This window comes from Pseudophryne corroboree, chromosome 3 (assembly GCF_028390025.1).
Source record: "Pseudophryne corroboree isolate aPseCor3 chromosome 3, aPseCor3.hap2, whole genome shotgun sequence".
Classification (NCBI taxonomy): domain Eukaryota; kingdom Metazoa; phylum Chordata; class Amphibia; order Anura; family Myobatrachidae; genus Pseudophryne; species Pseudophryne corroboree.
The window spans coordinates 110,333,722-110,353,327 of record NC_086446.1 but is presented as its reverse complement, the minus strand read 5'-3'; the positions used below and the strand labels follow the sequence as shown (position 1 = coordinate 110,353,327).

The following is a 19,606-nucleotide window of genomic DNA, read 5'->3' as shown; positions in this document are numbered from 1 at the left end:
AGCAGCGCGTTCCCCTGGCCACAGTCTTTAATATTAAGTTCCTCTTAAATTAAACAACGGGGCGGAACTTAAGTCCCACCCTTGCGCAAGTTAGCTGAGTGGTACCACTTCCCACCATTGGCATAGCACCGGTCCACCCTTAAGATGACGACCGTGTCGGCCCTTGAGGCCACAACAAACTCGCCGAGTATCTGGGGCAAGTGCCGGACAACCGGTGTTGTGCTACTACAGACCACCGACGAGCACTGCTTGCCGCCATAGCCTGGTTCCTAGAACCCAGGCCCACCACCCGCTGCGACCACCAGCCTCCTACTGACGCTTTTTGCGATGTCTTCCAAGAATATTGCTAAACCCCTTTCTGTCAGGTGCATTCCATCTCGCCTTAACACGCTTTCCTCCCCGAACCTTAACGCCGGGTGCCCGGCGACTGTATCGCCTTCTCCCGTCATAAGGCGGGCTACGGCCTTGTTAACCTTTCTTCTGACCCTTTCTAATCCCGGACCCCCCTGCGCCCTTGGGACTATATCTGACCATGTGATCCCCGTATTAGGACACCGCCCCTTCATCCATTGTATCTCGGCTTGGATTGCTATAATTAGCTCGCTCCCTTTGCCTTTTCCTAGATCGTTGCCCCCTAGGTGCACGACCACCCTATCTGGTATCCCTTTTTCCTGCTTGCTCCTTAGCAACAGCACCCGTTACCCGTTCCAGCTCAAACCCCTGATGCCTATCCATTCCAGCTCTGCCCCCCACCCTTGCGCCAAACTCCCTGCTGATGTGTGCCTACTGGCCCAGTAAACATACGAGTGGCCGACCATCCACATTCGTAAGGCCTTCGTTTGCCCTCCTGAAAAGCAGAATTACACATATACGTTACCCCATGTTCTATGCGGACCTATAGCGTGAACTTTCACGCGACCCATATGAAGGTGAAAACCACAAAACCTCTTTTTGTTTGAGGGCAAAATTGGAAAGTCCTTCATTCCCCCAGTTATGGCGGGCAGCTTAAGGCCTTGGGTTTCGCGAAAGCCGCCGCGCACCTGAACCCTAGACTTGCTACTCAGCGCACAGGTAAACCTTGTAAGCTCCTGACTTCCACCTGCCCAAATTTTTTATCTCCCCTGCTGATAACCCCCCAGCCGCCGCGCATGTTGCTGCCCTTATTCTAAAAGAATGGGTCCCGTACTGCCCGATGGGAAGCTGCAAAGCCCTCAGGCCCTTCTTGAATATGCTTTGGAACTGAAATTTAGTTAAGGGGGATCCGTTATCATGCACGAGCCACTGTGAAGTCTATGTTCCTTTGCAAGCAGCGCAGCACTAGGTGCCTCAGTAGCTTAAGTGCCTGTGGTGATTCTGCTTTCTGATTGCTTATTGCCTGCACTACCCCCAAGTTATCGCACCAGAATACTATGCTTTTGTTTGCCAGCCTGTCCGCCCATAACTCCACCGCCACTACTATCGGGAAGAGCTCAAGCAGCAGCATATTTTTGATCCACCCGGCTGCCCGCCATGCTTCCGGCCAGGGTTGCGCGCACCATTCCCCTCCTAAGTAGGCCCCAAAGCCGACTGCCCCGGAGGCGTCCGTGTACAATTGCAGTCCTGTGCTATGTACTGGCTCGGGCAGCCATATCCGTACCCCATTGAAGCCTTTTAGGAATTCTAACCACACCTGCATGTCCTGCCTCAGCTTGCTTGATATGCGTATCCTATAACGCGCCTTTTTGACCCCGCAGGTTGCTTTCTCTAACCTGCGACAAAACACCTTGCCCTGCATGCAAAATTCAATAACCCTAAGAGGGACTGCAACTGCTTGAGAGTGACTTTTCTCACCCCTGCGCATTCCTGCAGGATGCTCCTCAGCTTTCCTACCTTCTCCGCCGGTAGCTGGCAAAGGCCCAGCTCCGTGTCGATCTCTATGCCCAGGAACGTCAGCCTCGATGTGGGCCCCTAGGTCTTCTCGACAGCTATCGGGACTCCTAACTATCGAAAAAGAGCCTGTGTCTTCTGGCTGCCCCTAGGGCCCATTAGCAGGAAGTCGTCCAGATAATGTGTGACCCCCTCCGCCCCTGTCCCTGCCCTCACGCACCATTCTAGGAATGAACTGAATCGCTCGAAGAAAGCGCAGGAAATAGAGCAACCCATTGGTAAGTATTTGTCTATGTAGTATTGATCGCATCATTTAAATCCCATGTACTTGAAGGAATTTGGGTGGAGCAGGAGCAGTCGAAACGCAGACTCAATATCCACTTTCGCCAGTAATGCCCCTTCACCGTAGCCTTGCACCATTGCTAGAGCCTGCTCGAACGATTGTTATGAGACACCACATGCCTGGGGGTCTAGGGCATCGTTTACTGATTCCCCTTCTGGGAAAGATAGTTGCTGAATCAGCCGAAACTTCCCCGGCTCCTTCTTAGGGACGACCCCTAACGGTGAAATGCACAGGCCCTCGAGGGGCGGCGAGGGGAAAGGGCCGCACATGTGCCCCAGCTGAATCTCCCCGGCTATTTTGGCCCTGACCACTTCTGGGAAATCTCTTGCTGACTTTAATTTTTTTTTAGCTACCGCTGCCACTGGCCTCGCTAATGGCAACGTGAATCCCTCTATGAACCCCCTCCCTAAAAAGGGCGCCTCCCCTCTTAGCGGGTAGCGGCCTAGCCATCGCTCTAGGGCTTCAGTATTTATTGGGGAGGGCGCCCTGCTTATCCCCCCCTTTGCCTTGGGCGCGACTGCAGTCTTTGGATGGGTGACTTGCGTTGCAGCACGTGCATGAGTGCTTGTAGCGGCAACCCGCTCCCCTGTTGCACAGTGCAAAATTAACAGCATAGCATTTTCCTTTAGCTGCGGGGCTTCCGCCTGACCTTGGCAGAAAGGGCTGCCTGCGCTCTGCTGCTTGCGCCGCCTGATTTGTGACTTCCAGCCAAACTTCAACGTCTTTTACCACAAAGCTAATAACCTTCAACCCTTCTTGTTTTTACCTAAATTTCTCGTCATATTGCCTCCCAACCCATGCTCTGGCCGTCATGTTAGAGATGAGCGCCTGAAATTTTTCGGGTTTTGTGTTTTGGTTTTGGGTTCGGTTCCGCGGCCGTGTTTTGGGTTCGACCGCGTTTTGGCAAAACCTCACCGAATTTTTTTTGTCGGATTCGGGTGTGTTTTGGATTCGGGTGTTTTTTTCAAAAAACCCTAAAAAACAGCTTAAATCATAGAATTTGGGGGTCATTTTGATCCCATATTATTATTAACCTCAAAAACCATAATTTCCACTCATTTTCAGTCTATTCTGAATACCTCACACCTCACAATATTATTTTTAGTCCTAAAATTTGCACCGAGGTCGCTGGATGACTAAGCTAAGCGACCCTAGTGGCCGACACAAACACCTGGCCCATCTAGGAGTGGCACTGCAGTGTCACGCAGGATGTCCCTTCCAAAAAACCCTCCCCAAACAGCACATGACGCAAAGAAAAAAAGAGGCGCAATGAGGTAGCTGACTGTGTGAGTAAGATAAGCGACCCTAGTGGCCGACACAAACACCGGGCCCATCTAGGAGTGGCACTGCAGTGTCACGCAGGATGGCCCTTCCAAAAAACCCTCCCCAAACAGCACATGACGCAAAGAAAAAAAGAGGCGCAATGAGGTAGCTGACTGTGTGAGTAAGATAAGCGACCCTAGTGGCCGACACAAACACCGGGCCCATTTAGGAGTGTCACTGCAGTGTCACGCAGGATGTCCCTTCCAAAAAACCCTCCCCAAACAGCACATGATGCAAAGAAAATAAGAGGCGCAATGAGGTAGCTGTGTGAGTAAGATTAGCGACCCTAGTGGTCGACACAAACACCGGGCCCATCTAGGAGTGGCACTGCAGTGTCACGCAGGATGTCCCTTCCAAAAAACCCTCCCCAAACAGCACATGACGCAAAGAAAAAAAGAGGCGCAATGAGGTAGCTGTGTGAGTAACATTAGCGACCCTAGTGGCCGACACAAACACCGGGCCCATTTAGGAGTGTCACTGCAGTGTCACGCAGGATGTCCCTTCCAAAAAACCCTCCCCAAACAGCACATGACGCAAAGAAAATAAGAGGCGCAATGAGGTAGCTGTGTGAGTAAGATTAGCGACCCTAGTGGCCGACACAAACACCGGGCCCATTTAGGAGTGGCACTGCAGTGTCACGCAGGATGTCCCTTCCAAAAAAACCTCCCCAAACAGCACATGACGCAAAGAAAATAAGAGGCGCAATGAGGTAGCTGTGTGAGTAAGATTAGCGACCCTAGTGGCCGACACAAACACCGGGCCCATTTAGGAGTGGCACTGCAGTGTCACGCAGGATGGCCCTTCCAAAAAACACTCCCCAAACAGCACATGACGCAAAGAAAAATAAAAGAAAAAAGAGGTGCAAGATGGAATTGTCCTTGGGCCCTCCCACCCACCCTTATGTTGTATAAACAAAACAGGACATGCACACTTTAACCAACCCATCATTTCAGTGACAGGGTCTGCCAAACGACTGTGACTGATATGACGGGTTGGTTTGGACCCCCCCAAAAAAGAAGCAATTAATCTCTCCTTGCACAAACTGGCTCTACAGAGGCAAGATGTCCACCTCATCATCATCCTCCGATATATCACCGTGTACATCCCCCTCCTCACAGATTATCAATTCGTCCCCACTGGAATCCACCATCTCAGCTCCCTGTGTACTTTGTGGAGGCAATTGCTGCTGGTCAATGTCTCCGCGGAGGAATTGATTATAATTCATTTTAATGAACATCATCTTCTCCACATTTTCTGGATGTAACCTCGTACGCCGATTGCTGACAAGGTGAGCGGCGGCACTAAACACTCTTTCGGAGTACACACTTGTGGGAGGGCAACTTAGGTAGAATAAAGCCAGTTTGTGCAATGGCCTCCAAATTGCCTCTTTTTCCTGCCAGTATAAGTATGGACTGTGTGACGTGCCTACTTGGATGCGGTCACTCATATAATCCTCCACCATTCTTTCAATGGTGAGAGAATCATATGCAGTGACAGTAGACGACATGTCCGTAATCGTTGTCAGGTCCTTCAGTCCGGACCAGATGTCAGCATCAGCAGTCGCTCCAGACTGCCCTGCATCACCGCCAGCGGGTGGGCTCGGAATTCTGAGCCTTTTCCTCGCACCCCCAGTTGCGGGAGAATGTGAAGGAGGAGATGTTGACAGGTCGCGTTCCGCTTGACTTGACAATTTTCTCACCAGCAGGTCTTTCAACCCCAGCAGACTTGTGTCTGCCGGAAAGAGAGATCCAAGGTAGGCTTTAAATCTAGGATCGAGCACGGTGGCCAAAATGTAGTGCTCTGATTTCAACAGATTGACCACCCGTGAATCCTTGTTAAGCGAATTAAGGGCTCCATCCACAAGTCCCACATGCCTAGCGGAATCGCTCCGTGTTAGCTCCTCCTTCAATGTCTCCAGCTTCTTCTGCAAAAGCCTGATGAGGGGAATGACCTGACTCAGACTGGCAGTGTCTGAACTGACTTCACGTGTGGCAAGTTCAAAGGGCAGCAGAACCTTGCACAACGTTGAAATCATTCTCCACTGCGCTTGAGACAGGTGCATTCCACCTCCTATATCGTGCTCAATTGTATAGGCTTGAATGGCCTTTTGCTGCTCCTCCAACCTCTGAAGCATATAGAGGGTTGAATTCCACCTCGTTACCACTTCTTGCTTCAGATGATGGCAGGACAGGTTCAGTAGTTTTTGGTGGTGCTCCAGTCTTCTGTACGTGGTGCCTGTACGCCGAAAGAGTCCCGCAATTCTTCTGGCCACCGACAGCATCTCTTGCACGCCCCTGTCATTTTTTAAATAGTTCTGCACCACCAAATTCAAGGTATGTGCAAAACATGGGACGTGCTGGAATTTGCCCATATTTAATGCACACACAATATTGCTGGCGTTGTCCGATGCCACAAATCCACAGGAGAGTCCAATTGGGGTAAGCCATTCCGCGATAATCTTCCTCAGTTGCCGTAAGAGGTTTTCAGCTGTGTGCGTATTCTGGAAACCGGTGATACAAAGCGTAGCCTGCCTAGGAAAGAGTTGGCGTTTGCGAGATGCTGCTACTGGTGCCGCCGCTGCTGTTCTTGCGGCGGGAGTCCATACATCTACCCAGTGGGCTGTCACAGTCATATAGTCCTGACCCTGCCCTGCTCCACTTGTCCACATGTCCGTGGTTAAGTGGACATTGGGTACAGCTGCATTTTTTAGGACACTGGTGACTCTTTTTCTGAGGTCTGTGTAAATTTTCGGTATCGCCTGCCTAGAGAAATGGAACCTAGATGGTATTTGGTACCGGGGACACAGTACCTCCAACAAGTCTCTAGTTGGCTCTGCAGTAATGATGGATACCGGAACCACGGTTCTCACCACCCAGGATGCCAAGGCCTCAGTTATCCGCTTTGCAGTAGGATGACTGCTGTGATATTTCATCTTCCTCGCAAAGGACTGTTGGACAGTCAATTGCTTGGTGGAAGTAGTAAAAGTGGTCTTACGACTTCCCCTCTGGGATGACCATCGACTCCCAGCAGCAACAACAGCAGCGCCAGCAGCAGTAGGCGTTACACGCAAGGATGCATCGGAGGAATCCCAGGCAGGAGAGGAATCGTCAGAATTGCCAGTGACATGGCCTGCAGGACTATTGGCATTCCTGGGGAAGGAGGAAATTGACACTGATGGAGTTGGTGGGGTGGTTTGCGTGAGCTTGGTTACAAGAGGAAGGGATTTACTGGTCAGTGGACTGCTTCCGCTGTCACCCAAAGTTTTTGAACTTGTCACTGACTTATTATGAATGCGCTGCAGGTGACGTATAAGGGAGGATGTTCCGAGGTGGTTAACGTCCTTACCCCTACTTATTACAGCTTGACAAAGGGAACACACGGCTTGACACCTGTTGTCCGCATTTCTGTTGAAATACCTCCACACCGAAGAGCTGATTTTTTTGGTATTTTCACCAGGCATGTCAACGGCCATATTCCTCCCACGGACAACAGGTGTCTCCCCGGGTGCCTGACTTAAACAAACCACCTCACCATCAGAATCCTCCTGGTCAATTTCCTCCCCAGCGCCAACAACACCCATATCCTCCTCATCCTGGTGTACTTCAACACTGACATCTTCAATCTGACTATCAGGAACTGGACTGCGGGTGCTCCTTCCAGCACTTGCAGGGGGCGTGCAAATGGTGGAAGGCGCATGCTCTTCACGTCCAGTGTTGGGAAGGTCAGGCATCGCAACCGACACAATTGGACTCTCCTTGTGGATTTGGGATTTCGAAGAACGCACAGTTCTTTGCGGTGCTACTGCTTTTGCCAGCTTGAGTCTTTTCATTTTTCTAGCGAGAGGCTGAGTGCCTCCATCCTCATGTGAAGCTGAACCACTAGCCATGAACATAGGCCAGGGCCTCAGCCGTTCCTTGCCACTCCGTGTGGTAAATGGCATATTGGCAAGTTTACGCTTCTCCTCCGACAATTTTATTTTAGGTTTTGGAGTCCTTTTTTTACTGATATTTGGTGTTTTGGATTTGACATGCTCTGTACTATGACATTGGGCATCGGCCTTGGCAGACGACGTTGCTGGCATTTCATCGTCTCGGCCATGACTAGTGGCAGCAGCTTCAGCACGAGGTAGAAGTGGATCTTGATCTTTCCCTAATTTTGGAACCTCAACATTTTTGTTCTCCATATTTTAATAGGCACAACTAAAAGGCACCTCAGGTAAACAATGGAGATGGATGGATACTAGTATACAATTATGGACGGACTGCCGAGTGCCGACACAGAGGTAGCTACAGCCGTGAACTACCGTACTGTACTGTGTCTGCTGCTAATATAGACTGGTTGATAAAGAGATGTAGTAGTATGTATGTATAAAGAAGAAAGAAAAAAAAACCACGGGTAGGTGGTATACAATTATGGACGGACTGCCGAGTGCCGACACAGAGGTAGCTACAGCCGTGAACTACCGTACTGTACTGTGTCTGCTGCTAATATAGACTGGTTGATAAAGAGATGTAGTAGTATGTATGTATAAAGAAGAAAGAAAAAAAAACCACGGGTAGGTGGTATACAATTATGGACGGACTGCCGAGTGCCGACACAGAGGTAGCTACAGCCGTGAACTACCGTACTGTACTGTGTCTGCTGCTAATATAGACTGGTTGATAAAGAGATGTAGTAGTATGTATGTATAAAGAAGAAAGAAAAAAAAACCTCGGGTAGGTGGTATACAATTATGGACGGACTGCCGAGTGCCGACACAGAGGTAGCTACAGCCGTGGACTACCGTACTGTACTGTGTCTGCTGCTAATATAGACTGGTTGATAAAGAGATGTAGTAGTATGTATGTATAAAGAAGAAAGAAAAAAAAACCACGGGTAGGTGGTATACAATTATGGACGGACTGCTGAGTGCCGACACAGAGGTAGCTACAGCCGTGAACTACCGTACTGTGTCTGCTGCTAATATAGACTGGTTGATAAAGAGATGTAGTAGTATGTATGTATAAAGAAGAAAGAAAAAAAAACCACGGGTAGGTGGTATACAATTATGGACGGACTGCCGAGTGCCGACACAGAGGTAGCTACAGCCGTGAACTACCGTACTGTGTCTGCTGCTAATATAGACTGGTTGATAAAGAGATGTAGTAGTATGTATGTATAAAGAAGAAAGAAAAAAAAACCACGGGTAGGTGGTATACAATTATGGACGGACTGCCGAGTGCCGACACAGAGGTAGCTACAGCCGTGAACTACCGTACTGTACTGTGTCTGCTGCTAATATAGACTGGTTGATAAAGAGATGTAGTAGTATGTATGTATAAAGAAGAAAGAAAAAAAAACCTCGGGTAGGTGGTATACAATTATGGACGGACTGCCGAGTGCCGACACAGAGGTAGCTACAGCCGTGGACTACCGTACTGTACTGTGTCTGCTGCTAATATAGACTGGTTGATAAAGAGATGTAGTAGTATGTATGTATAAAGAAGAAAGAAAAAAAAACCACGGGTAGGTGGTATACAATTATGGACGGACTGCTGAGTGCCGACACAGAGGTAGCTACAGCCGTGAACTACCGTACTGTGTCTGCTGCTAATATAGACTGGTTGATAAAGAGATGTAGTAGTATGTATGTATAAAGAAGAAAGAAAAAAAAACCACGGGTAGGTGGTATACAATTATGGACGGACTGCCGAGTGCCGACACAGAGGTAGCTACAGCCGTGAACTACCGTACTGTGTCTGCTGCTAATATAGACTGGTTGATAAAGAGATGTAGTAGTATGTATGTATAAAGAAGTAAGAAAAAAAAACCACGGGTAGGTGGTAAACAATTATGGACGGACTGCCGAGTGCCGACACAGAGGTAGCTACAGCCGTGAACTACCGTACTGTACTGTGTCTGCTGCTAATATAGACTGGTTGATAAAGAGATGTAGTAGTATGTATGTATAAAGAAGAAAGAAAAAAAAACCACAGGTAGGTGGTATACAATTATGGACGGACTGCCGAGTGCCGACACAGAGGTAGCTACAGCCGTGAACTACCGTACTGTACTGTGTCTGCTGCTAATATAGACTGGTTGATAAAGAGATGTAGTAGTATGTATGTATAAAGAAGAAAGAAAAAAAAACCACGGGTAGGTGGTATACAATTATGGACGGACTGCCGAGTGCCGACACAGAGGTAGCTACAGCCGTGAACTACCGTACTGTGTCTGCTGATAATATAGACTGGTTGATAAAGAGATGTAGTAGTATGTATGTATAAAGAAGAAAGAAAAAAAAACCACGGGTAGGTGGTATACAATTATGGACGGACTGCCGAGTGCCGACACAGAGGTAGCTACAGCCGTGAACTACCGTACTGTACTGTGTCTGCTGCTAATATAGACTGGTTGATAAAGAGATGTAGTAGTATGTATGTATAAAGAAGAAAGAAAAAAAAACCACGGGTAGGTGGTATACAATTATGGACGGACTGCCGAGTGCCGACACAGAGGTAGCTACAGCCGTGAACTACCGTACTGTGTCTGCTGCTAATATAGACTGGTTGATAAAGAGATGTAGTAGTATGTATGTATAAAGAAGAAAGAAAAAAAACCTCGGGTAGGTGGTATACAATTATGGACGGACTGCCGAGTGCCGACACAGAGGTAGCTACAGCCGTGAACTACCGTACTGTGTCTGCTGCGACTGGATGATAAATAATGATATAAAATATATATATATATCACTACTGCAGCCGGACAGGTATATATTATATAATGACGGACCTGCTGGACACTGTCTGTCAGCAGAATGAGTTTTTTATAGAATAAAAAAAAAAACACCACACAAGTGAAGTCACACGACGAGTGTTTAACTTTTTCAGGCAATCACACAATATAGTATACTACTAACTATACTGGTGGTCAGTGTGGTCAGGTCACTGGTCAGTCACACTGGCAGTGGCACTCCTGCAGCAAAAGTGTGCACTGTTTAATTTTAATATAATATGTACTCCTGGCTCCTGCTATAACCTATAACTATTAACTGGCACTGCAGTGCTCCCCAGTCTCCCCCACAATTATAAGCTGTGTGAGCTGAGCACAGTCAGATATATATACATAGATGATGCAGCACACTGGGCTGAGCAGTGCACACAGATATGGTATGTGACTGAGTCACTGTGTGTATCGTTTTTTTCAGGCAGAGAACGGATATATTAAATAAAACTGCACTGTCTGGTGGTCACTGTGGTCAGTCACTAGTAAACTCTGCACTCTCTACACTTCTACAGTACTCCTAAGCTCCAGTAAATCAGGTCAATCTCTCTCTCTCTCTCTCTCTCTCTCTCTCTTCTAATCTAAATGGAGAGGACGCCAGCCACGTCCTCTCCCTATCAATCTCAATGCACGTGTGAAAATGGCGGCGACGCGCGGCTCCTTATATAGAATCCGAGTCTCGCGAGAATCCGACAGCGTCATGATGACGTTCGGGCGCGCTCGGGTTAACCGAGCAAGGCGGGAAGATCCGAGTCGCTCGGACCCGTGAAAAAAAACATGAAGTTCGTGCGGGTTCGGATTCAGAGAAACCGAACCCGCTCATCTCTACGTCATGTACATGCTATGTATCATGTGTATGTAACGGAGGATGTTCATGGCTTCACCCGGCCTTGCTTCGATGTAGCATGCCGCAAAGACGTACATACCCTCCGCCCAATGTGCGTAATCTCTCCGCACCTCCTCCGCCCCTGGGCCCGCTGCCTTAGCTGCGTCTAGACTGTGCTTCGCATCCTCAGTCATTGCGAAGACGTCCACGAACTTCCCCTTACGTATACCATCCTTTATCTTAGACCTAATCCCCCTCAATATCGCCGTATTGGCGCAGTGCACCATACTTTCTTGGGCATCTGGCCCGCGTCCCCCTTCTTTGCCGCGTCTTTGCTACGCCTTTTGCTACCCTGCTTGCACTTAAAATATTTTCTGAACTGCCACCGCCTTTCGGCGGAACTAGAAGAGTTGCTAGAGTCTGTATATGAGTCGCTACTGCTTGAGGAAGATTTTTGCTCACCTGATCCTGAAGACGAGGGTGTCTGGCTGACCTTCTCTGCTGCTCCCTTCTGTCCCTGATCGCACAGCGCGCCCGCCGCGACTTGATCCGATGATGTCCCTGCCGCCGGTTGGCTACCATCTATGCTGACCGGAACCTGTAATCTCGCAGATGGGATATGTAAAGTATCCGCTAGTTGCGCCTGAGGTTGTTCCGTGGGGTGCTGCTGTTGTTGACCAGCCAGCGGCGGGAGGGCCAGCGCCACACAGTTATGCTTGCGGTCTCCTGACCCGAAACTTCTGCCGACCCCCATCAACACTGCCTGCCCTTGGTGTGGCTGTGGGCCGGGCTCTAAGGGGGTGGGTGGCATGCATGGCTGAAGGGGGGTAGGGCTGGGCTGGGCACTGAATGGGTATGGGTATTGGCTCGCGCCTGATGGGTATGACAGGGGTTGGTACCAGGGGGGTTGGGCAGAGGTGGGCCAGCAGTTTGCCCACTATGAGTAATGGGCTGGGGGGAGGGTGCAGCCCTGCCTGCCACCAGGGGGGAGGGAGTGCTGCAGGCTGCTGCCCCCACCCCACTTGCGGTGCCGCTGCGTATGCTGGCTGCCCGAATGCAGCCTGTGCTACCTGTGCGTGGGGTGAGAGGCTGCAGCGGGAAAGCTGCGGGGGGAAGGCCTGGCTTAGTTCTGCCATGCTCGGCGGTGTGGAGAGCAGGTGCACGGGCTCCGGCGGTGGGGCCAGTCCCGCCGGAGCCGAGGTATGTGGCTGCTGCTGCTGGCCGGCACCGAGCGTGACGCAATCGCTCGGCGCCGGCGGGGGGGAGCGCGTCCTGTGATGGGCTGGGAAGCCTCGCGACGGAGCCCGCCTCGGTCCCGCCGCGCGCCAGCCAGGGGTGAAATGGGCACTGGTCTCGCCGTGACCAGCCGGAGCCCGCGGGTGAGGGTTGAGCCACCCGCTGGCGTGGACGGGGATGCCTCTGCTTGTCTGAGCCGCCGGGGAGGGGGGGGGGCGTGTCTCCTAGGCCTGGGCATGGTGTGGGGGTGACCCGCAGAACCTAATACAGCGGCGGGTGGTAGGGCAGCCAGGCCGGCCTGCTATAAGGTGCCCTAAAGTGAGAGGGGGGGTGCACGGCCGCAGTGAGGCTATAACTGCTGTATAGGAGAGGGAGGTGGGGGGAGGATTAAAAGTAAATTGTACTTATGCCTTCCTTGCGTGGTATCAGCCTTCTTGGATCCTTGTCCAGCGTGGAAGAGGAAGCCTGCCTGTCTTTCCTGACCTTTTGTATCTCACAGGTAACTCTCCTCCCCCCTTGTTCTACAGGATGTTCTTCGGAATCTCTTTGTTCTACCCTCCCCTTCCCCCTCCCCCATTCCCCAATTCCCAGCCCCAGGCTTCCCTCCTTAAAAAACCAGGACGCTTATTTATTCCTCAGGCCTATTTGGCCCTTGAATTATTTTTTCTTCCAGTGATTTGGACCAATAATACCATTGATTAGAACAAATAATTCCAGTGATTTTGTCATTTTCTTCCAGGGATTTGGACCAATAATACCATTGATTAGAATGAATAATTCCAGTGATTTTGTCATTTTCTTCCAGGGATTTGGACCAATAATACCATTGATTAGAATGAATAATTCCAGTGATTTTGTCATTTTCTTCCAGGGATTTGGACCAATAATACCATTGATTAGAATGAATAATTCCAGTGATTTTGTCATTTTCTTCCAGTGATTTGGACCAATAATACCATTGATTAGAACAAATAATTCCTGTGATATTGAGGTGTTTGTGTCGCTTAGCTTAGCCATCCAGCGACCACAGTGCACCTCTTTTTCTCTTTTCTTTGCATCATGTGCTGTTTGGGGACTATATTTTTGAAGTGCCATCCTGTCTGACACTGCAGTGCCACTCCTAGATGGACCAGGTGTTTGTGCCGCCCTCTTGGGTCGCTTAGCTTAGTCATCCAGTGACCTCGGTGCACACTTTAGGACTAAAAATAGTATTGTGAGGTGTGAGGTGTTCAGAATAGACTGTAAATGAGTGGAAATTATGGTTATTGAGGTTAATAATACTATAGGATCAAAATTACCCCCAAATTCTATGATTTCAGCTGTTTTTGAGGGGTTTTTGAAAAAAAAAACACCTGAATCCAAAACACACCCGAATCCGACAAAAAAATTTCAGGGAGGTTTTGCCAAAACGCGTCCGAATCCAAAACCAAAACACAAAACCCGAAAAATGTCCGGTGCACATCTCTAGTTCTAAATCAGCAATGTGTTTTGGAAAAAAATATCCTCAAATGTTTTTATTTTGGTTTTGGATCTGGATTTCTTTACAAATTCACAAAAACAGTTAAAGTCATGTAACTTGGATGCTAGTATGTAGTATTGCAGCATAAACTATAGGCCACACCCTCATCATACATTCTCCTGAGTAAAATGGCAAGGACTTACATGCAATAATAAAATAAAAAACAATTTTTGAGATCTGCGCTAGGAACTTGGCGGAAAGGCCCAAGCCAGGAATTGGTTCTACACGGGACCCCAAAGTGATCAGAGTCGGGACTTGGTTCTGCTCAAAACCCCAAAGTGAACTGTGCTTGTGCTCGATTCTTCTTGGAACCCCAAAGAGACGACAGCTGGGATTCAGTTCCACTGGGAACCTATATGTGATCCCAGCCAGGACTCGTTTCTATTTGAACCCACAAGGTGATCTGAGCTGGGACTTGGTTCGACTCGAAGCCCTAAAGTTCGGGTGTGTTCGCTTTTTAGAAAAACCAGACTGCTCATCTTCAGTTTCACAGTGGATGTGCACAACATTAAATATCATTGTGACACATCACATACCAGCAACATGGGTTGTCACCAGACTGTAGGTGTTTCATTTTATTGGCAAAGTGGTATCATACACATATACAGTAAATAATTGTTAGCATTTTGAATCTTGTCTCTGCAAAGACTTACCCCCAGAGCTTTTGGCTTGCCTTTACGAAATGTTCTGAAAAAATGGTTTGATATATCTAGATTTTGGGGCACAACAGCAGCAAGATTCCACTGTAACACCTCAGGAGGGACTGTATACACCTGTGTAGCAGGATAGGCGTTGTATGCTGGGGGCCGTGAGTTCCCATTGTGATAATTGGGAGCTGGCAACCTATTCAACTTGGGAACAGCTGAGAAACCTCCACTCAGCAGAGTCTCATAGATATGTGTTGTGGCTTCACTGTCAGCATACAATGACATGATAGAGACTGGAAGAAAAAGAAAACAATAAATATTATTCTGCTAAATAAATAACTGAGCAATTACTGTATAACATCACTAATTTTTATTTTTATTTTAACCTCTTCACTGTGGGTCCCACTGTTCAATCGCAAATATACTAAAACTGCTGAAAGGAAGATATAAAAAATAAATATATATTTTATAATCTTCCCCACTGATCCAGATGACTAGTGGGGACATGAAGGCAGCCAGCAGGGTAACGGCGCTTTCATGTTTTTTTTTTATTTTTTATTGGAAAGGTGGGGTACCCTCATTTATGATCATCAGGCATTAGTCCCTAAACTATAAGAAATCTAGGTAAACCAGGGATAGAGGAATCTCCTCTTTCAAATTATTTGGTCCTCCTAGCACAGTGGTTCCCAAACTATCTTGAATCACTGCACCCGTGCATACACACTGCCCGATCCGTCGGGGACTGACATCTTGAACTGGGTGGCCGTGTACACACACCCTCCCAGTTCAGCTGTCAATCACCGCCGGCTGCTGTATCAGATTTTTTTACACGGCACGCCTAGGCCAAAAGTTTCTTATTGAGAAATTTAGAAAGAAATATTAAATTAAGTAAATTGTTTATATGTCATCCTTAGGTGGTGAGGGACAGGATTCACTTCTGTTTGTCCACATGTTTTGTGATTGACAGCCACCAGCATTGGCTTTACCTGTTACATTTACCATAAATAATTTGAATTGGTCCTGGATCACAAACACAGGGCACACCTGCAAGTGCCCTAAGGCACCCCATGGTGCCACGACACACACTTGGAGAACCACTGCCCTAGCAGCTATTGGTGCAATTGGGATCTAATTATGGCGTGATTTCAACCATTTTTTAATTCAACACTATTCGACAGCTGAAACCCTCCATCCGGGATCATGAATTCGACATATTCAATTCATAACGGATTCGACACTCCCCTTGTCGAAAAACGGACCAATCGTCGATTAGTGGGCGTCCTGGATTCGACTTCACGCCGTTTGGAGTTCTATATAGGGCTTGTTTGCTGTGTGCCCAGCAGCCATTTTGTAAACCTGCAGAGAGGTGTGGATGTGCTGCAGAGCAAGCAAATTGGTTGTTTTTTGCTGTGGTATCGTTTGGACACCCAGCAGACTTTAATCCAGGAAAGACAGAAGACCTGTTACCCCGGAGGAGAGTCGTTTTTGGAGCGATTTCTACATTTGTAGGTAAGTACCACATCTGGCGTTGCACGTAGGTGTTTGTGTAGTGTATGGATGTTGTTCTGAGTGCTTGGCTACTGTTTTGGATGAGGTATGAGTGCAGTATGTAATGTTTGGGTTGTGGGAGGGGGGGTGCTATGAGGTGTACATGTGGCGTTGCTTTGGGGTGTTTGGGGTATGTACAGGGCCGGACTGGCCATCTGGCACTTCTGGCAAATGCCAGAAGGGCCGATGGCTACGTGGGCCGGGCCAGCACTCACTGGGACACGCTGCTACTCAGTCCAGCAGCAGCGTGTCTCAGCTGTCAGGGAAGGAGAGCGCGCCTGCGCGACTATGTCTTGCGGCGTATAGTGGACTTCAAACCAGCCACCGATTCGTGAGCCAATCAGTGCTTGCGGACCGGCAGCCAATCAGGAGTCGCCGCTGCCGGTATGCGAGCTCTGATTGGCTCACGAACCGGCGGCTGGTTTGAAGTCCGCTATACGCCGCCAGACACAGCCGCGCTGGCGCGCTCTCAGCTGCTGACAGTCACATCCCAGCCAGAGGAGCAGCAGCGGTAAGGGGGCAATTGGCACTGTGGGGGCAATTGTTTACCTGGTACTGTGGGGGCATTTGTTGATCTGGCACTGTGGGGGCAATTGTTTACCTGGCACTGTGGGGGCATTTGTATACCTGGCACTGTGGGGAATTTGTGGATCTGGCACTGTGGGGCATTTGTGGATCTGGCACTGTAGGGGCATTTGTGGATCTGGCACTGTGGGGGCATTTGTGGATCTGACACTGTGGGGGCATTTGTATACCTGGCACTGTGGGGGCATTTGTATACCTGGCACTGTGGGGCATTTGTGGATCTGGCACTGTGGGGACATTTGTGGATCTGGCACTGTGGGGGCATTTGTGGATCTGGCACTGTGGGGGCATTTGTATACCTGGCACTGTGGGGCATTTGTATACCTGGCACTGTGGGGCCATTTGTATACCTGACACTGTGGGGCATTTGTAGATCTGGCACTGTGGGGGCATTTGTATACTTGGCACTGTGGGGGCATTTGTATACCTGGCACTGTGGGGCATTTGTGGATCTGGCACTGTGGGGGCATTTGTGGATCTGGCACTGTGGGGGCATTTGTATACCTGGCACTGTGGGGCATTTGTATACCTGGCACTGTGGGGGCATTTGTATACCTGGCACTGTGGGGCATTTGTGGATCTGGCACTGTGGGGGCATTTGTATACTTGGCACTGTGGGGGCATTGTGGGGCATTTGTGGATTTGGCACTGTGGGGCATTTGTGGATCTGGCACTGTGGGTGCATTTATGGATCTGGCACTGTGGGGGCATTTGTGGATCTGGCACTGTGGGGGCATTTGTATACCTGGCACTGTGGGGGCAATTGTGGATCTGGCACTCCACTATTAGGGGCATATGTTTGTGTATCACGTCCCATTTTAATTGGCCACACCCACACACAGTGCCTCTATGGGATACTCTCTGTCTGATTGGTCACCGCTTAGCCTCGCCGGGAGTGCACACAGATGCTCTCATTCTAGTGAATGGGGCGCGTGCGTGTCCATGCCCCTTTTCTGGAGCGTGCGCGCTTAGTTACAACCTTTATTTTTCTATACCCCCGCTTCAACATTTCCACTTCAACCAATGGTTGTGTGTATTTTAATACAGAATGATGTACACTTGTATGTTGTTATAATATTAATTTATATTTGTAGGAGCATAGACTAAGAAGTAGGAGGAGTCGGGAATCGTAAGGGGAGGAGTCAGATGTTGGCACCGAGGTGGGCCTGTGGGCTTCAAAAATGCAAAAAAATTTTTGGACCCAGTCCGGCCCTGGGTATGTATATGTGTATAGGTGTGTGTATATAGGTCCTGTTTGGATTGCTGCAGGTCCTGCTTGTATCGTTGCATGTATTTTTGGGAGTTTTGTGTTTGGGGGTAGTTTTTCACGTTGTTGTTTTTTTGCATAAAATTGTTTTTTTTGGGTCATGCTTTAGCACTGGTGTACTACCAGCATGACATGTTGGGGTGCAGGGATGCTTTTACTGTTTTTTGGCTTGTTTGGGTGAGGTTTTACATGTCGGTATGTGCCATGCGGTCGACATGTGCTCTCCTTTTATTTGCAAAACATGTTTTTTGGCTCCTTCTTTAGCACTGGTGTACCCCCAGCATGTGCAGGGATGCTTTTACCGGCTTTTTGGCTTGTTTGGGTTAGGTTTTGCATGTTGGTATGTGCCATAGTCTGTAATCACCAAACAATATCACCCAGTGCAACGTAAAAAAAAACAGTTTCTCATAGAAGGGGGAAGTGTACATTGTACTCTACATCCCCCATATAGTATATTCCTTGAAAGAGGGAAGTCTGCTCTTTCATCATATGCGCCCCGGTCACCAGGCAGCAACAGTAACTGTACAATACACAAAAAATAACATTTTCCACAGAAGGAAGGGATCTAAAGCTGCATACACAATACAGAAAAAGATTATCTGACTGACGGATTTTAGCAGCTCGGCGTACACATGCGATCACACACTTACACAGCGAATACACACTCTCCTTGGGCGGCGACTATCTGATTGCAGGACAACTATTTTAGCAGCCTAGCGATCAGGTCTAATCACATGGGCAACTTTCAGAGATCTTGTGCAGGGATCAGTACCTATTAGAATTGTAGCAGGCAAAATATTAGGCAAAGATGATTCAAGAGGCAATGTTACTGTAGGGTATGCAAATGGAAAATATACAGCATGGTAACTAGGCCGGGATGCAATGTAAGATGACAAGCAGGTTGATACAAACTGTGTTGTTAGTCTTTGAAGTACTGGTTATACAGAGGTAACATACAAACTGGAATACAGACAATAATGGAACTCCCCCCCCCCCCCCCCTTCCCACGGCACCTATGTAATAAAGGTATTGCGTGCGCTGTAATAAAAATAAAAAAAAAGAGGCATGGCCTCAAAAATAAAAGGTGTGGTCACACAATAGTAATAATGCCTACAGTAGTAGCACCCCGTAATACACATAATGCCCATCGCAGTAGCGCCCCTTATACAATGCCCACAGTAGTAGTGCTCCTTATGCAATTTCCACTGTACTGGTAGTGCCCACAGTGCTAGTGCCCCTTATATAGAGCCCATAGTAGTGGTGCCCCTTAAGCAATGCCCGCAATAGTAGTGCCCCTTATGTCCCCAGGAGTGATGCCCCTTATGAAGTGCTCCCTTTATAATGCCCTCATTAGTAGGGCCCCCAGTAGTAATGCCCTTAATGGTAATGCCCCAGTGTAGTATTGCCCCCAGTAGTAATGTTGCTTGTAGTAATGCCCCCAGTAATTTAGCCCCCTGTAGTTTAGCCACAGTAGTTATGCCCCCAGTGGTAATGCCCCTGCAGTTATGACCCCAGTAGTTTACCACCCTTTTAGTTTAGCTTCCCAGTAGTAATGCCTAGAGATGAGCGCCTGAAATTTTTCGGGTTTTGTGTTTTGGTTTTGGGTTCGGTTCCGCGGCCGTGTTTTGGGTTCGACCGCGTTTTGGCAAAACCTCACCGAATTTTTTTTGTCGGATTCGGGTGT

The 19,606-nt window shown here is 48.6% G+C and overlaps 1 protein-coding gene across 1 annotated transcript in view; it reads right to left on the bottom strand.

Annotated features, from left to right (window-relative positions):
- LOC135057521 (membrane-spanning 4-domains subfamily A member 4A-like) overlaps positions 1-19,606 on the bottom strand; it is a 110,065-nt gene that overhangs the window by 75,121 nt on the left and 15,338 nt on the right. Inside the window, exon 2 of the mRNA XM_063963377.1 lies at positions 14,529-14,815. Coding sequence (XP_063819447.1) covers positions 14,529-14,807 — 279 coding nt within the window. The 5' untranslated portion in view covers positions 14,808-14,815. The remainder of the gene's footprint in view (positions 1-14,528; positions 14,816-19,606) is intronic.